Genomic DNA, 18,847 nt, shown 5'->3' with positions numbered 1-18,847 from the left:
AATGATTCAACACCATCTGACCCTAAGTCACTTCTTTCTAATGATTTGATCTCATTTTTTACCAACAAAACAATGCTACCTCCTCTGCTCTGATTCTATTGTACTTCTTTGTTCTACTGTGAATGCCTGCAAGAAAATAAATCTCGGAGTATTTGGTGACATGCGTACTTTGTTAATAAATTTACTTTGAATTCCTCAACATAATAGAATTTTTAAAAAACTACACACAAAGACAGATAAACAACCAATGTGTAAAAGAGAACAAATTTTGCAAATACAAAAAGAAAAACCAAGTAATAGATAAATAAGTAATAATATTAAGAATAGTTGTTGTAGAGTCCTTGAAAGTTATTCCATAGTTTGTGGAATCAGTTGGGACCTCAGTGTTGGGGTGAATAAAGTTATCCACTCTGATTCAGGAGCCTGATGGTTGAGGGGTAATAATTGTTCTGGAACCTGGTGTGGTGTGGGACCTAAGGCTCTTGTACCTCTTTCCTGAAGACAGCAGCAAGTAAAAAGTATGGCTTGGATGATGGGGGTCCTTGATGATGGATGCTGCTTTCCTATGACAGTGCTTCTTATAGATGTACTCAATGGTGGGAAAGGCTGTGATGGACTGAGCTGCATCCATTATCTTTTGTAGGATTTTCTATTCAAGGACATTGGTGTTTTCAGACAGTAATTCAACCAGTCAGGATACTCTCCACCATGCATTTGTAGAAGTTTTAGATGGCATGTCGAATCTTTGCAAAATGTTTAAGAAAGTAGAGGCGCCTTCGTGTTCGATAGTGTGTCCTTTTGCTTGTTTTCATTTGTTAGAAATTCACATCCTTAGCTTTAGCTCAGTAAAGTAAAACTAAGATAGCAGCTGAATGGATTTTTGGATAAACATTTGGAGCAATAGTGTTGTTAGTTATTTATATTGACTTTTGCTTGCTTTTTCTGGATTGCTGGTTTTCATGGATCTTGTTACCCTTTCAATGCAAGGTGTTTAAAGCCACTTTTCCAATAGTTTGTTGTTTATCTCACTAGCTGTGATTTTTCTTGAACTGAAATGTGATAGGTTTAACTTTGAATATTCTGTGTTTAACTTTACGAACTACATTGAATAAACTGCCTGATACATTGATATTTAATAGCATGAATTCAGGTAATTAACATCAGAAATAGCTCTTACTTGATCCTTTAGTATTGGCAGATGGCACAAGTGGACTGGAAGAAAGAGATATACTAAATTAAACAAAAACAACAGGAATTCTGCAGATGCTGGAAATTCAAGCAACACACATAAAAGTTGCTGGCGAACGCAGCAGGCCAGGCAGCATCTCTAGGAAGAGGTGCAGTCGACGTTTCAGGCCGAGACCCTTCGTCAGAATTAAACAATATACTTTAAGGGTAGGAAGTTACCTGTTCATTAAAATGGGTTAAGTGATTAGTTATATTCTAGTAGCCTAATTGCTGCCATACTAGAAAGCAAGCATGAACAATTATTAAGATTTCAGAGATACTCATTTTGAGTGCAACATTTCTTTTTAGTGACTCATTGAATGTTTGAAGCACTGAACATGCTACATCTGATTTTCAAACCATAATGGGAAATGTTTTATGTCGTTACTGAATAAGGATACTCCTTCCTTAAAATAGTGTAACGATACAGCTGCTTGATTGCATTTCAAACTTTTCCACTTAAAAATAACGCAGAGATAGATTTAGAATAAATCTATGGTAGAACTCCAATAATTAGGTATCCTCAGGATGTTTGGTGATGCTAGGCTAGAAGATTTTCCTGACTACTAGATATTTTTCAAATTAATACTCTCAAGCACTTTTATTTAACTTATATGTTATACAGAAGTATTATGTTTTACAGTGATCCCAGAGAGCTTAAAAGGCCCATGAGAAACACTGTAGTGAGTTTAAGGGAATGCAGAATCAAGGCCCTGCTGTGTTTAAAGGGAACGTGGAAACAGAGCTCTGGTGAACTTAAAGACAGCACAGGAAACATCTCCTTGGTCATTGTGAAATGAATACTGTATGGGAATTGATCCTCATTAAAGGAAATGCTCATATTGGAAAGAGGGAGAAGAGGGGAGCAGTAGTGATAGGGGACTCAATGGTCAGAGGAACAGACGGGAAATTCTGTGGACGTGAGCGAGACACCCGGATGGGATGTTGCCTCCCAAGTGCCAGGGTCAGGGATGTCTTGGATCGAGTCCACAGCAATTTGGAGGAGGAGGGAGAGCAGCAACATGTCTTGGTACATATTGGTACTAGTGACATGGGGAGGAAAAGCAATGAGGGCCTGAAGAGAGAATTTAGACAGCTAGGTAGAAAGCTGTGAATCAAGACCTCCAGGGTAGTAATTTCTGGATTGCTACCTGTGCCGCTGCCAGTGAGGACAGAAACAGGATGATTTGGCAGATAAATGCATGGCTGAGAAGCTGGTGCAGGGGGCAGGGCTTCAGATTCTTGGATCATTGGGATCTCTTCTGGGGGAGGTATACCCTGTACAAAAGGGATGGGTTGCACCTGAACCCGAGGGGGACCAATGTTCTCGTGGGTAGGTTTGTTACAGCTGTTGGGGACGATTAAACTAATTTAGCAGGAGGATGGGAACTTAAGTGAAAGGAATTGGGATAGGATGGATGGTTTAAAAAAAACAAAGATAGAGATAGCATGCAGACAGACTGTCAGGAAGGACAGGCAGATGATAGGACAAGATTGCAGCCAGCAAAGAAATACTCAAATGGCAAAATATCAGTGCATTAGGGATGCAGAATCAAAAAGGGTAGCAAATACAGTACTCGAAGTATTATGTCTCAATGCACGGAGTATAAGAAATAAGGTGGATTTTCTTATTGCACTTTTACAGATTGTCGGGTATGATGCTGTGGCCATCACTGAATTGTGGCTGAAGAATGGTTGTAGTTGGGAGCAGATCGTCCAAAGTTCCCTATTGTATTGGAGGGATAGGATAGTTGGCAGAGGGGGTGGTGTGGCTCTGCTGATACAGAATGGCATCAAATCATTAGGAAGATGTGGCTCCGGATTGGAAGATGTTGAATCCTTGAGGGTTGAGTTAAGAAACTTCAAGGGCAAAAGGACTCTGGCAGTTATATACAGGCCTCAGAACAGTAGCTAGGAGATGTGGACTACAGATTACAGCGGGAAATAGAAAAGGCATGGCAATAGGGCAATGTTATGATCGTCATGGGATATTTTAACATGCAGATTGGGAAAATCAGGTTGGTAATGGGTCTCGAGTGAATCTGTTGAATGCCTTTAAGACAGCTTTTTAGAGCAGTTTGTTGTTGAGTTTACTATGGGATCAGCTATACTGGCTTGCTGTTATGCAATAAACTGGAAGTGATTAGGGAATTTAAGGAGCTCAAGGTAAAGGAACCTTTGGGAGACAGTGATCAGAATCAGGTTTATTATCATCGGCATGTGACATGAACTTTGATAACTTAGCAGCAACAGTTCAATACAATACGTAATCTAGCAGAGAGAAAAAAAATAATAAAATAAAACATAAATAAACAAGTAAATCAATTACGTCTATTGAATAGATTTTTTAAAAATGTGCAAAAAACAGAAATACTGTATATTTTAAAAGTGAGGTAGTGTCCAAAGCTTCAAAGTCCATTCAGGAATTGGATGGCAGACGGGAAGAACCTGTTTCTGAATCGCTGAGTGTGTGTCTTCAGGCTTCCGTATCTCCTACCTGATGGTGACAGTGAGAAAAGGGCATGCCCTGGGTGATGGACGTCATTAATAATGGCCACTGTCTTTCTGAGACACTGCTCCCTAAAGATGTCCTGGGTACTTTGTAGGCTAGTGCCCAAGATGGAGCTGACTAGATTTACAACCTTCTGCAGCTTCTTTCGGTCCTGTGCGGTAGCCCCTCCATACTAGACAGTGATGCAGCCTGTCAGAATGCTCTCCATGGTACAACCAAAATGATTGAGTTCAACTTGAAATTTGATGAGGAGAAAGTAAGTCTGACTTAGCAGTATTTCAGTGGAATAAAGGAACTTACAGTGGCATGAGAGAGAAGTTGCCCGAAGTAAATTGGAAGGAGATGCTGGCAGGGATGTCAGCAGAGCAGCAATGACGTGAGTTTCTGGGAAAAATTAGTAAGGTGCAGGATAGATGTATTCCAAAAACAAAGAAATACTCAAATGGCAAAATAATATAACCGTGGCTGACAAGGGAGGTGAAAACTCATGTAAAAGCAAACAAGAGGGCATGCAACAAACAAAAATTAGCGGGAAGATAGAGGATTGGGAAGCTTTTAATAACCCATAGAAAGCAACTTAAGAATCATTAGGAAGAAAAAGATGAAATATGAAAGCAAGCTAGAAAACAATATCAAAGTGGATAATAAAAGTTTTTTCAAATATTTCAAAAAATAAGAGAGATGAGAATGGATATAGCACCGTGAGGAAAAGGGGCCAGAGAAATAATGATGGTGGACAAGGAGAAGGTAGATGAACTAAATGAGTATTTTGCATCAGTCTTCACTGTGGAAGACACTAGCAGTGTACCAGATGTTGAAGGGTTGAGGGACGAGAAGTGGGTGCAGTTACTATTACAAGGGAGAAGGTGCTCAAAAAGCAGAAAGACTTATGGGTACAAAAGTCACCCGGACCAGATGAACTGCACCCGAGGGTTCTGAAAGAGGTAGTGGTAGAGATTGTGGTGGCATTAGTAATTGTCTTTCAAAAATCATTGGACTCTGGCATGGTGCCAGAGGACTGGAAAATTACAAATGTCACTCCACTCTTTAAGAAAGGGTGAAGGCTGCAGAAAGGAAATTATAGACCAATTAACCTGACCTCCGTGGTTGCGAAGATGCTGGAGTCAATTGTTAAGGGTGAGGTTATGGAATACTTGGTGAGACAGGACAAGATAGGACAAATTCAGCATGGCTTCCTTAAGGGAAAAATTTGCCTAACGAACCTGTTGGAATTCTTTGAGGAGATTACAAGTAGGCTAGATAAAGGGGATGTAGTGGATGTTGTTTATCTGAACTTTCAGAAGGCCTTTGACAAGGTGCCACACATGAGGCTGCTTACCAGATTAGAAAGCCCAGGGTTTTACAGGACAGCTGCTAGCATGTTTAGAGCATTGGCTGATTGGTAGGAGGCAGTGAGTGGGGAAAAAAAGGATCCTTTTCTGGTTGGCTGCCTGTGACATCGTGTTCTGCAGGGTCAGTTTTAGGACCATTTCTTTTTATGTTGTATATAAATGATTTACATGATGGAATAGATGGCTTTGTTGCCAAGTTTGCAGATGATACAAAGATTGGTTGAGGGGCAGGTAGTATTGAGGAAACAGGAAGGCTGCAGAAGGACTTAGACAGATTAGGAGAATGGGCAATAAAATGTTAGAAAATCCAATGTCATGCACTTCAGTAGTAGAAATAAATGTGCAGACTATTTTCTAAATGGGAATAAAATCCAAAAATCTGAGGTGCAAGGGAACTTGCAAGTCTTTGTGCAGAACACCCTAAAGGTTAACTTGCAGGTTGAGTCAGTGGTGAGGAAGGCAATGCAATGTTAGCATTCCTATAAAGAGGTCTAGAATATAAGAGCAGGGATGTGATGCTGAGGCTTTATAAGGCACTTATGATGCCTCACCTTGAGTATTGTGAGCAGTTTGGGGCTCTTCATCTAAGAAAAGATATACTGGGATTGGAGAGGGTTCAGAGGAGGTTCACAAGGATGGCTCCAGCAATGGAAGGGTTATCATACAAGGAATATTTGATGGCTGTGGGTCTGTACTCGCTGGAACTTAGTAGCATGAGGTGGGATCTCATTGGAACCTTTCAAATGTTGAAAGGCCCAGACAGAGTAAATGTGGAAAAGATGTTTCCCATATTGGGGAGTCTAGGACAAGAGGTCACAGCCTCAGGATAGAGGGGCACCCATTTAAAACAGCTACAGAGAAATTTCTATAACCAAACGGTGGTGAATTTGTGGAATTTATTACTACAGGCAGCTGTGGAAGCCAGGTCATTGGGTGTATTTCAGGCAGAGCTTGACAGGTTCTTGACTGGAAATGGCTTCAAAGGTTATGGGGAGAAGGCAGAGGTGTGGGACTGAGGAGGGGAAAAAAAAAAGTATCAACCATGATTGAATGGTGGAGCAGACTTGATGGGCTAAATGGCATTTTCTCATATGTTCCAGTCTTATAAACTAAAATGTTTTTCAGTTGCTTCATTAAGACAAAGGAATGAATGAATTAGCAATTAGCCTCTTAACATGAATTAGTCTCTTTAACCTGTAAACTGTTTTCCCTCCTAGCATGTATGCACAGTACAAAAACGTGCCCTGGAGGGGGGGGGGCATTGTGCAGAACAAAATTAAGAAAGAATTGCTCTCGTCTGTTTCCAAACGCATGAGAATTATATCTAAAAATGATTGAAGCAATTTGGACTTTCAGTCATGTCCCCTCAATGGATATTGAGCTTTTCTGCCTTAAGAACCAGTCCCTGGTTTGCAGAAAATGGGACTATATATCTTTTGGATCCTCCTCTTTGAAATTAATAGGTACAGTCTTCCAGCACCAGGTTTAACTGGTGGTTTTCCTGCAATGTAACTGCTGAGAAATTGTCACATGTCTGTTATGCAGTCGGGGAATTTTTGGCTGGCAAGTTTGGAACTTATAGATTTGCACAGGAGTCTTAATTTGGTGGAACTTAACAGCGAAATGTGCTGACGTTTACATGAATTTCCAAAGTAAGAAATTTTAACGTACCTTCTGATTTGTGGTCATTTTGATTGTATCCAAGTTTGTTACAGGTTTCCCCCGCCATCCGAAGGTAGAGCGTTCCTATGAAACGGTTTGTAAGCCGGAATGTCGTAAGGTGAAGAAACAATTACCATTTATTTATATGGGAAAATTTTGTGAGCATTCGCAGACCCAAAAATAACCTACCAAATCATGCCAAATAACACATAAAACCTAAAATAACAGTAACATATAGTAAAAGCAGGAATGATATGATAAATACACAGCTTTTATAAAGTAGAAATACTTTTCCACAATCATTGCCTGAACTGTTCTCCATAGCGAAAATCTCACGCAAGTGCCATTGGCAAAAACACGGTGCAAGCGCTCTCCAGTAACCTTTAAGCTATGAAGCTGCCAAACCATACCAAATAACACGTAAAAATACACAGCCGATATAAAGTAAAAATAATGTATGTACAGTGTAGTATCACTTACCGGAATTGGGACGGCGTCGAGCACACTGATGATGGTGTGTTAGGCTGAGTCGGAGGTTGGGGTAGTACAGTGGCCCCCACCCTCCGGGCAGCAACCTGATACATTGCCGCGAAGCATACAGGGGTCCAGCGGTAGCTGGGAGGCACACAGCACATCTTTAAGAAAAAAGCCGAAATAAACAAGCTAATTAATTAGGTCCCGCCCGACATGTAATTAATTAGCATTTTTATTTTGGCTTTTATTTTCTTTAAGATGTGCTGTGTGCCTCCCGGCTACCGCTGCATTCTCCACGAATTGGTATCTGTCCGCGGCGGGGGTGATGGAGTGGTGGGACACTGGGGTGTCATCTCATCGTCAGCTGTTTTCATTAGAGCAGGCAGGTCATCTTCTCCTATGACTGCCTGCCTCGATGTCAAAGGTTGAGGTTCGTCGTCTGCTGTGGCTGATGTGGAAGGCTTGCTTGACTGCTGAGCCTCACGCATTTTTCTATCATACAGTTCTTTGTAAGCACTCAAACCATCCTGCAAATATCCCCTAAACCTACGTACCCTTTCAAAATTAAAGTTGTACTTTATCATTACTCATTTGGTTTCGATTGTTATCCTTTCCTCTTTCAATTGCATCAGCTCTTCATCTATCAGTTCTTGGTCATGGGATGCCAAAACCTCTTCAACGTCATCTTCGTCAGCTTCCACAAGCCAAACTCACTTAGTCCTTACTTCATTCATGATGATCAAAATGCTTAATTATGTCTAGTTTTACACTAAGTGTAACACCCTTACGAGCTCTTTCAGGCTTTTCTGATAACTTAGAACTCATCTTGCTAACGGCTGCTCACAGGCATGTGTTTAAGCAATGCCGGCGAGAATGCCATACCGAATCCGGGGGAGAGCGGCTGCTTGGGGCGCACGCTGCCTTTTATCGCGCGCTGCTTTTTTTGTAACTGTGAAAACACCTTCTGTTAACGAAAACAGGGTACTAATGTAGGTCTTTCGTAACAGTGAGGTTTCGTAAAGCGAACATTCAAAAAGTGGGGGACACCTGTACTTGTGAAGATAACATTTTGGATACTGTTGGCTGCTGAAATTGCATCTTTACATGGTTATAACAAAAGGATGAATAATTTTATTTACATTCTCTTTCCTATATAGTACTATAGCTATTCAAAAAGGAGAGCAGTTATTTTAAATGAACATGGCCAAGGAATAAGAATATGAACAAGAGCAGATTTTTACTTTATATTTTTTGCTCTGATTTTAAATATTTGTACATCCACTTACTCTGTTGCAGTTCCTTTTTGTGACTCGCTAAATATTTAAATATTGGATTTTGGTAGTTGTTTTGCTCAGTATAATGTTAATGCAAATGTTAATGCAGGAAGCTTAAAAAGGAAATTGCATTAATAATTGATGCATGGCAGGATGATATATACGTTTGTAAAAACATTGCCTGATATTTGAGGTGCCTCTTTGAGCAGAGGCTGCGTGATTGCACAAGATAAAAATTGAAAGCATAATTGTAAAGAATTCTGACCTTCGCTGACAGTTACGAGTTTTTCTAGCCGTTTTCTGTGAAATTGTGTGGTACATGTTTTGATTTCAATCTGCTCCAATTAAGAATGTATTTGAAATGATGTGATGGGTCTGTAAGTGCTTCAAAACCCACCCCTACAATTAATAACACTAAAGGTAAATAAACTATTTGTTCATTAACTGGATCAACACATTTAAAATTCTTGAGGAGCTCAGCAGGTCAAGTAAAGTCTCTTGTGTGTTAACTCACTGTTTTCCTGAGATCAAATCAAATTGAATTATTAAATCCAGAATTGTAACAGTAATTGACGAAGCTCACCCAAGATACATGGAACACAGTTAAAATTGGACTTTACACTTCATATCAGAAAGCCGTATTCCAATCTGATTGTTGGTTGTATTATTTCAAATTAAAACTGAAGCCACTATTGCTATATGCTTGTCTGGCTACAAAAAAGGGCGAAGAGCTTCAAAAATGCCATGGGCAGCTTGCTGATGGGATAGACCTCCAGTACGTTAAGTGCTTAGTGTCCAGCATTGTGCACATGGCACAAATAGCACATATAAGATACTAAGTAAACATAGTCAATCAATAAAATAACTCAAGTCTCCGAGTAAGATGTCCTGTAAATTGATGGTGCATGGGTGTTGTTGGCAAGAACAAGCAGTTCTCAGCAGTCCATAGTCCGTGCACTCAATCCAGCTTGTTTTCCATTGAGTGAATACTGGAGGGCAGCATCGACAGAAACGGCCAGCCCCTAATCCAGCATGGACGAAGCGTGACACTGCCTCCAGCATCTCCTCTTCTGTATCAACAGAACACTCAGCAGGCATGTGTGTGGCTTGAGGCCTAGTTCTCACTAAAACCGAGGCCAAGTAGCTCCCCTGCTATCTGCCTCGACAACAAACAAGGGAAATGGACTTGCTGTGTTTTACATTACCAATGTCTAATAGGGTCTTGCAATTGCAAGAGAAATGTCCAAGACAATTAATCGCTGTTGGACTGCCCACCATTTTCGAGCACCGACTCGATGCCTTCAATGCCTTCCTATAGCAGGCAGTAACACAGTCCATACTAAATCTAGCTCCTCCGCCAATGAGCAGCTTGCTGATGGGATTGACCTGCAGTACTTTACGTGCTTCCATGTCCAGCATTGTCTTGCGATTGTAAAAAAAAAAGTTTAAAAAAAACACACAAAATTGCTGGTGAACGCAGCAGGCCAGGCAGCATCTCTAGGAAGAGATACAGTCGACGTTTCGGGCCGAGACCCTTCGTCAGGACTAACTGAAAGAAGAGATAGTAAGAGAAATAGTAAGACAGACACCTTTTGTTAGCCCCAGAGAGGCCACTGTGTCTGAACGTGCTGCCATCTTTGCTATGCAAATATGCAATAACTGATTTTTAACATTTTGAAATTTGACTAAATTTAACTTTGGGGTTATGGTTGAAATTAGACTTTCTCGCTTATATTAAAATCAGCTTCAGTGGAAGTAATGGTCTGCTATTTGCTGGTTTTGCATTTGCCAGCATTTAACTATTTTTGCCACACACAGTCAAACACAAGCTCAAAAATACTGAATGATAAATGGTAAGTATCTTTGAACATGCTTTTCATTGGACTCTCAGTAGGGTCAGAGAGCTTCTTTCAGTTTCCACAATGATTTACCTCGTGGCAGGTTACATGGAGGGAGAGGTGGGTGGGGAAGAAAAGTTGGTTCTCTTCCCATCAATTTTAAGGGACTCAGTGCTGTAGGGGAAGATTAGCTAAAATAAAGATGGACGTTTCTGTTGACTCGGTGTAGAAATATGCTAGTTCGAAAATATAGGAATACTCGAGTTCTGAATCCTAAAAACCACCTGCTTTGCCTTCGTTATGCTACTTTCTTAAGGCTGATTTATACTTGTGCGTACTAGCTTATTGCTGTAGCCTATGCAAGTGGGCTACGCTGTTGTGAACGTTTATCCTTGTGCGTTGGTGTGTTGGCGTCGCTCTGCAATTCACCGCCAAAACGCTAGTCGGCAGTGGGGTTTCTGTGCCACTGTGTTGAGTTTCTTGGTGTTGAAACTCAACACAAAGAAGCTCAAACTTCAAACAATGGTGACTGAAACTGAAGGAGGGTGAATTTTCTGTGCTTGTCCTGCCAATGAGAGACATGGACGAGGATATAGAACATAGAATAGTACAGCACAGTACAGGCCCTTCGGCCCACAATGTTGTGCCGACCCTCAAACCCTGCCTCCCATATAACACCCCACCTTAAGTTCCTTCATATACCTGTCTAGTAGTCTCTTAACCTTCACTAGTGTATCTGCCTCCACCACTGACTCAGGCAGTGTATTCCACGCACCAACCACTCTCTGAGTAAAAAACCTTCCTCTAATATCCCCCTTGAACTTCCCACCCCTTACCTTAAAGCCATGTCCTCTTGTATTGAGCAGTGGTGCCCTGGGGAAGAGGCGCTGGCTATCCACTCTATCTATTCCTCTTATTATCTTGTACACCTCTATCATGTCTCCTCTCATCCTCCTTCTCTCCAAAGAGTAAAGCCCTAGCTCCCTTAACCTCTGATCATAATGCATACACTCTAAACCAGGCAACATCCTGGTAAATCTCCTCTGTACCCTTTCCAATGCTTCCACATCCTTCCTATAGTGAGGTGACCAGAACTGGACAGAGTACTCCAAGGACTGACGAAGGGCCTCAGCCTGAAACGTCGACTGTACCTCTTCGTAGAGATGCTGCCTGGCCTGCTGCGTTCACCAGCAACTTTGATGTGTGTTGATGAAAGTAACTAACTTCCTTACCTTGCCTAGTCTGTCCTCGCTGAAGCCCCGATGAGCCAAAGCCCTACTACTCTAACTCGCGCTACTCCGACGACTGCACTGCTAGGCATGCCTCCCTTTTATCTGGGAACCTTCTCAGTGGCCTTTTGCAATGACAAACTGCTGCGTCTGTGCACTTCTCCCAATCAAATCAGGCAAGATATTCCCTTGAGGAAACCATAATGACTATGGCCAGTTTTATTATGTGCCTCCAAGTACTCTGAAACCACATCCTTAACAATTGATTCCAACATTTCTCAACCGCTGAGGTCAGACTAACTGGCCTATAACTTCCTTTTGTCTGCCTCTCTCCCTCCTTGATGAGTGGACTGACATTTGCAATTTTCCTGTCTTCCGGAACCATTTCAGAATCTAGTGATTCTTGAAAGATCAGTACTAATCCTTCCACACTCGCTTTAGCCACTTCTTTCAGAACCCTGGGTGTAGTCAACCTTGTCCACGTGACTTGCCTCGCTTCAGCCTTTCACTTTCCCAAGAACTTTCCCTAGTAATGGGAACGTCACACACTTCTGACCCCTGGAACTTCCACTGTATTGCTAGTGTCTTCCACAGTGAAGACTGGTGTAGAAATACTTATTCAGTTCATCCGCATTGCCAGCATGTTTTCCAGTGGTCTGATATCTACTCTTGCCTCTCTTTTACACTTCATGTATCTGAAGAAACTTTTGGTATCCCCTTTTAATATCATTGGGCCATTTAATTTTGTATTCCATCTTTTCCTTCCTGGTGACTCTTTTAGTTGCCTTCTTTTGTTTTTTCTTAAACGGCTTCCCAAACCTGTAACTTCTCACTCACCTTTTTTCTATCATATGCTGTATCTTTGGCTTTTATGTTAGCTTTGACCTCTGTTAACCACAGTTGTGTCGTCTTGCCTTTAGAATTCTTCTTCGTTTTTGTGATGTATATATCTTCTGCCTTCAGAATTGCTTCCAAAAATCTCACCCATTGCTGCTGTGCCTTCATCCCTGCCAGAGCTCTTTTCCAATCAGTTTTGGCCAACTCCTTTCTCATGCCACCTTAAATTCCTTTTAGTGATACATCTGACTTTAGCTTGTGCTTCTGAAGTTTCAGGGTGTATTTGATTATATTATGATCACTTGCTCCTAGGGGTTCTTTTACCTCAAGCTGTCTGATCAATTCCAGTTCATTGCACAATATTCGATCCAGAATAGCCAATCCTCTAGTGGGTTCAATACGAGTTACTCAAAAAAGCCACCTCCGAGCCATTCTAAAAAATCCCCCTTTGGGATCTAGCACCAACCTGGTTTTCCCAGTTACCTGCATATTGAAACCCCCATGACTATTGTAATATTGCCCTTTTGAGATGGATTTTCTATCTCCCATTGCAGTTTGTAGACCACATCCTTACTATTGTTTGGGGGTCTGTATATAACTTCCAACAGGTCATTTTTACCCTTGCAGTTCTTTTGGCTTTACCACGACTCAACTCTTTCTGACCTTGTTTCGCCTCTTTGTAATGATTTGATTTCATTTTTTACAACAGAGGTACACCACCAATTCCTCCTTCTGGCTGTCTTTTTCATACAATATGTATCTTTGGACATTAAGCTCCCAGCTATAATCTTCTTTCAGCCATGATTCAGTGATCCCTACAACATCATACTTGCCAATCTGTAACTGTGCTACAAGTTTATTTACCTTATTCCAAGTTCTGAGCGCATTCAAAAATAACACCTTCAGTGCTGTATTCACCCTTTTCAGTTGTTGTCTACCTTTTACATTGCAACTCAACCTGTTGGCTGCAATTTTGCCCTATCATCAGCTTCTCCTTGCTAAGAGTCTCGTTTCAGATTTCCTTTGTTTTAAACCAACTACCTCATCCTCAGCACGATCACTGTGGTTCCCATCCCTCTGCCAAATTAGTTTAAAACTTCCCAAACAACTCTTAATAGATGCCTTGGTGTAACCCATCCCTTTTGTACAAGTTGTGCCTTCCCCAGAAGAGATCCCAATGAATCATAAATCTAAACCCCTGCCCCTGGCACCAGTTTCTCATGTGTTCACCTAACAAACCGTCCTATTTTTACCAACTTTTAAACCTTGATTGTGGACCAAATTGAAAACTTAGTTCTTTTTATGGACTCCCTCTCTGTTGATTAGTCGCTGCACAAATTATCTCAATTATCATAAAATATAAAGACAGATGTTTTTTTCTGGATTGTAAATTAAATTGTAACTGTTTCTGAAGATGTGATTCTAATCCTGACATGTCCTTTTAAAGATTACATTGTGGATGTGAGAAGATGTTGGCAGCAGATAAACGGGTGGTGGAGGAATGGCTCTCGGAGTTCAAGGTACTTTTTCCATCAGTTTGGTTGTTTTGGACAAATGAATTTATTCAATAGGTAGTTTATGAAATAATTAAAGACTATGCAATTGTTGTTAGCAATCTGAAAGATGTATCAGTTAGGACAGCTGGTAATGTCAGTGACGTGAATGACAAGGGAATGAAGGCATCATGAAAGTTTATAATTGGTGGCCATTTTGAATGTGCGTATTTCTCCAAAGTTACTGAAGTGTCAAATATGTTGAGAATTTATTGACTAATGTGTGCAGTTTATTTTCTTCATTTACATATTGTGTTAGTTTATTGTCAATAAACTTCGTGTTTATTTAAATAGTAGTGAATATGAACCATTAGTTATCACATTGAATATGCATATTATTTGAATATGCATATTATTCTATCAGTGAATAGTTTAAAAATAACTGTTGTTGCTGCCTGTGTTCATGCATTTATCAGTCAGTATTCACATTTACTCAATTTTAAAATTGTATGAGCCGCCAAGGCTGTCAGTGAAGCATTAAACAAGAAGTGAATATCTCTAAAAATAACCACAATATAATGTATGCTGTCAGGGGATTGTGCAAGACTTAACTTTAAATTTTGTCAGTGTAAATCATCCATATATTACAAACAGTTGTATACAACCCATTAACTTAACAGTGGCTTTAAAGTTAGACCATAAGACATTGGAGCAAATTAGGCCATTCAGCTTTTCGAGTCTGCTCCACCATTCCATGACAGATTCATTATTTTTCACAAGCCCATTCTCCTGCCTTCTCCCTGTTACCCTTAAAAGTCTTGACTAATCAAGAAACTTTCAGCCTACACTTTAAATATACTCAATAACTTGGTCTCCACAGCCATCTGTAACAATGAATTCCACAGATTCACTTCCTTCTAGCAAAAGAAATTCCTCCTCATCTTTGTTCTAAATGGATATCCCTCTATTCTGGCCCTAGCCTCCCCAACTATAGGAAACATCCTGTCTATATTCACTCTATTAGCCCTTTCAATATTTGATAGATTTTAGTGAGATCCTCCCACCTCAATGAACTCCAGTGAGTGCAGGCCCAGAGCCATCAAATGCTCCTCGTATATTAACCCTTTCATTCCTGGAATATTTCTCATGAACCTTCTCTGGATTCTGTCCAATGCCAGCACATCCTTCTCAGATAAGGGGCCCAAAGCCACTCAGTCCTCCCAGTGCAGTCTGACCAATGCTTTATAAAGCCTCAGCATTACATCTTTGCTTTTATATTCTAGTCCTCTCAAAGTGAATGCTAACTTTACATTTGCGTTCCATACCACTGACTTAGTCTGCAAGTTAAGCTTTAGGGAATCCTGTACAAGGACTTCCAAGTCCCTTTGCAACTCTGATTTCTGAATTTTCTTCTTAGAAAATAATCTATGCTTTTATTCCTTTTACAAAGTCATGACCATGAATTTCCCTGCAATATATTTCATCTGCTACTTCTTTGCCTATTCTCCTAATTTGTCCAAGTTCTTCTTCAGACTTCCTGCTTTCTCAACATTGCCTGCCCTTCCATCTAGCTTCATATCGTCTGCAAACTTGGCCGCAAACCTATCAATTCCGTCAACCAAATCATTGACATCAATTTCTCAAACTTCTATAATGCCTCCCACCCTCCCTCCCCTTCACCAATTCTCATCCCCTTTTCCCTCTCTTATCTCCTTGCCCACCCATCACCTCCCTCTGGTGCTTCTCCTCCCTTTTCTTCATTCCATGTCCTGCTGTCTCTTTCACCAGTCAACTTCCTAGCTCTTTACTACATCCTTCTCCCTCCAGGTTTCACCTATCATCTTGCGTTTTTCTCTCCCCTCTCCCCACCCTTTAAATCTAGTCCTTAGCTTGTTTTCTCCGGTCCTGCCAAAGCATTTTGGCTCAAAGTCGACTACTATTTTGCTAGATTTTTTTCTTGTTTATGATTGGCCTGTTTCTGTGCTGTATTACTGTAATTTTCTGATTTGGCTAGCATTGGAGAAGGCTCAGGAGCTTGAAGACTCGTACGGCCAGATATGGGAACAGCTTCTTTCCAACTGTGATAGACTGCTGAACGGATCCTGACCCGGATCTGGGCCGTACCCTCCAAATATCCGGACCTGCCTCTCGGTTTTTTTGCACTACCTTACTTTCCATTTTTCTATTTTTTATTTATGATTTATAATTTAAATGTTTATATTTACTAATTTTTAATATTTTTAATATTTTTAATATTTAATATTTGTAATCCAGGGAGTGTGAAGCGCAGAATCAAATATCGCTGTGATGATTGTACATTCTAGTATCAGTTGTTTGGCGATTATAAAGTATTTTGGAAATTGTTCAAATGTTTCTCCTCGAGGAACTAACATTGTTCCGTATGCAGGGATAGGTTGGTGGTCTGGTAGTTGCTGCCATTGCTGTGTTGCCTGTGACGAGGTTGTTAATTTTGTGGATTTCATGTCAAGAGCACAATGTCAAACTTGATTTTTTCTGGGTGGTTTTCAGCTGAGACACAAAATTGCCTCACCTGTAATGCAATCAATATTAGTAAAATAATTTGTTGCCATATCTGCTATCTTGATGGTAATTAAGATGTAAGCCTGTGATTCTTTTCTCGCTTTATGTTATCAGCATTAATTATGTAGATGTAAAAGTGAGATGTGTGATTAATAAGAGAGTAGTTGAAGAGTTTGGTGTTTTGGGTGATATTGAGGTCAGTCTTCAGCTACACAACAACATTATTCCCAGTTGATAAGATGGACAGTGGATGGGAAGGGTGTGGAGAACTATATAGATGGGACTAGGTAGAATAACTGTTCTGCACTGACTAGATGGACCGAAGGGCCTGTTTTTGTGCTTTAGTGCTCTATGACACTAATACTCGACCTGAAACATTTAAGTATCAAAGTAAGCACTTGAATTGCCAAGGCATAGAAGGCAACAGGCCAAATGGGATTAGTGTAGTTGGGTGCTCCGTGATATGGACAAGGGGCTGAAGGGCTTGTTTCTGAGGCGTATAAGTTTGAATGCCTTTAGTCATACAGAATTTGCTCCCTCTAGTGATCCACTGGTCAGTTACTGTGATCTTCAGTACCAGGGAGTGTGTAGCTAAATGTAATTTTTCTTTTGGGTACAGCACACGGAATAGCAACTTCCATTTGTAACAGCAACTCAAAAATACCAGAACCTACCAAAATCTTTTAAATGAAGTGAAGTGTCAGTAAATAGGCTTGGAAATATTTACTAAAGCTGAAGGTAGAGGCTGTTCACTTATTTTTGTAAAGCATAAGTGAGAAACTTTACTGTTATTTTTTAATTGACAAAGTCATGCATCTAGACCAGGGGTAGGTAACCTTAAGCACAAATGATTTTCTAGCGTGCGTTATTCATTAATTTGAGGCAAAACATAACTAGATGTATTTAAATGGATAATTCCCATATTTCAAGTTTTTTATGACATTTATCTGGCCCACCGTCCGCTCATTAATACGCAATCCGGCCCACAGAGGTGAAAAGGTTGCCGACCCCTGATCTAGACCCAGCATACAGATCAATTTCAACCTGTCTAAAATGTCTCTGCTTTAAGTAGAAGCTTGTTTAGAAGATTTTGGAATTAATAATTGTACATTTTAATATTTTGTTTAGTAAGAAGTAAAGAGTGGTTAAGTATTCTCAAACTGCAAAACTTTAGATACCAGAAGTAATTAACTAGTTGTTCTTTTAACTGTATGCATGCACCATAAAGTTAGTGAAGTGTAATGGCAGCTCACTTTCCAGCATCTGGATATATATTTTCAATGGAAATGTTTCTAAGTGTACTGCTGGTGGGCAAGAAGATTCCAGCAATCTTGTTCTTTCTGGTGGTAGTGATGAAGGCACACATGTAACAGCTGTATTTGTAAGACCGTAAGATATAGGAGCAGAATTAGACCATTTGGCCCGTCAAGATACTCCACTGCTGCTTCATCACTGAGCCATTTTTCCTTTCAGCCCCAATCTCCTACTTCTCCCCATATTTTATCGTGCCTTGACCAATCAAGAATATATCAACCACTGCCTTAAATATTCGTAAAAACTTTCCCTCCCTGGCCATCTGTGGCAATGCATTCCACAGATTTACCACTCAGTGGCGAAAGAAATTCCTCCTCATCTCCATTCTAAAAGGACGTCCCTCTCCACATCCACTCTTTCAAGACCTTTCACCATTTAATAGGTTTCAATGAGGTCACCCCTCATTCTTCTGAATTCCAGTGAATACAGGCCCAAAACCATCCAATGCTCTTCATATGATAAGCCATTCAATTCTGGAATCATTTTCATTCACCTCCTTTGAACCCTCTCCAGTTTTAGCATATCATTTCGAAGATAAGGCACCCAAAACTGCTCACAATGCTCCAAGTATTGGAGTGTTTTATAAAGCCTCAACATTACACCCTTTTCTATTCTAGTCCTCTTGAAATGAATGCTAACATTACATTTGCCTTCCTCACCACAGACTTGACCTGCAAATTAACCTTTTGGAAATCCTGCACAAGGACTCCCAAATCCCTTTGCACCTCAGATTTTTGAATTTTCTCTCCATTGAGAAAATAGTCTACCCTTTTATTTCTTCTACCAAAGAGCATGACCATGCACTTCCCAACACTGTATTCCATCTGCCATTTATTTACCCATTCTCCTAATCTGTCTAAATCCTTTTGCAGCCGTTCTACCTGTCCCTCCACCTATTTTCATAACGTCTGCAAACTTTGCAACAAACCCGTCAATTCCATTAGGCAAGTCATTGATGTATAACGTAAAAGGAAGCAGTCCCAACACAGACCTCTGTGGAACACCATTAGTCACTGGCAGCCAACCACAAAGGCTCCCTTTATTCCCACTCTTTGCTTCCTACAATCAGCCACTGCTTTATCCATGTTAGAATC

At 40.5% G+C, this 18,847-nt stretch overlaps 1 protein-coding gene across 4 annotated transcripts in view; it reads left to right on the top strand.

The window, feature by feature from the left end:
- hycc1 (hyccin PI4KA lipid kinase complex subunit 1) overlaps window positions 1–18,847 on the top strand; it is a 118,198-nt gene that overhangs the window by 12,842 nt on the left and 86,509 nt on the right. Inside the window, exons 1-2 of one of the 4 annotated variants that reach the window (XM_072283090.1) lie at window positions 6,805–6,871; window positions 13,853–13,925. The exons of 1 other annotated variant lie outside the window; for it this stretch is intronic. In XM_072283090.1, the coding sequence (XP_072139191.1) occupies window positions 6,840–6,871; window positions 13,853–13,925 (105 nt within the window). In that variant the 5' untranslated portion in view covers window positions 6,805–6,839. Of the gene's footprint in view, window positions 1–6,804; window positions 6,872–13,852; window positions 13,926–18,847 lie in introns of those variants that run through there. 2 more of the 4 variants (XM_072283087.1, XM_072283088.1) reach the window with 2 other exon arrangements.

The sequence above is a fragment of the Mobula birostris genome, chromosome 19 (assembly GCF_030028105.1).
Source record: "Mobula birostris isolate sMobBir1 chromosome 19, sMobBir1.hap1, whole genome shotgun sequence".
NCBI lineage: Eukaryota > Metazoa > Chordata > Chondrichthyes > Myliobatiformes > Myliobatidae > Mobula > Mobula birostris.
Note: the sequence above shows the minus strand (reverse complement) of the source record. Positions and strands in the feature narration are given on the sequence as shown.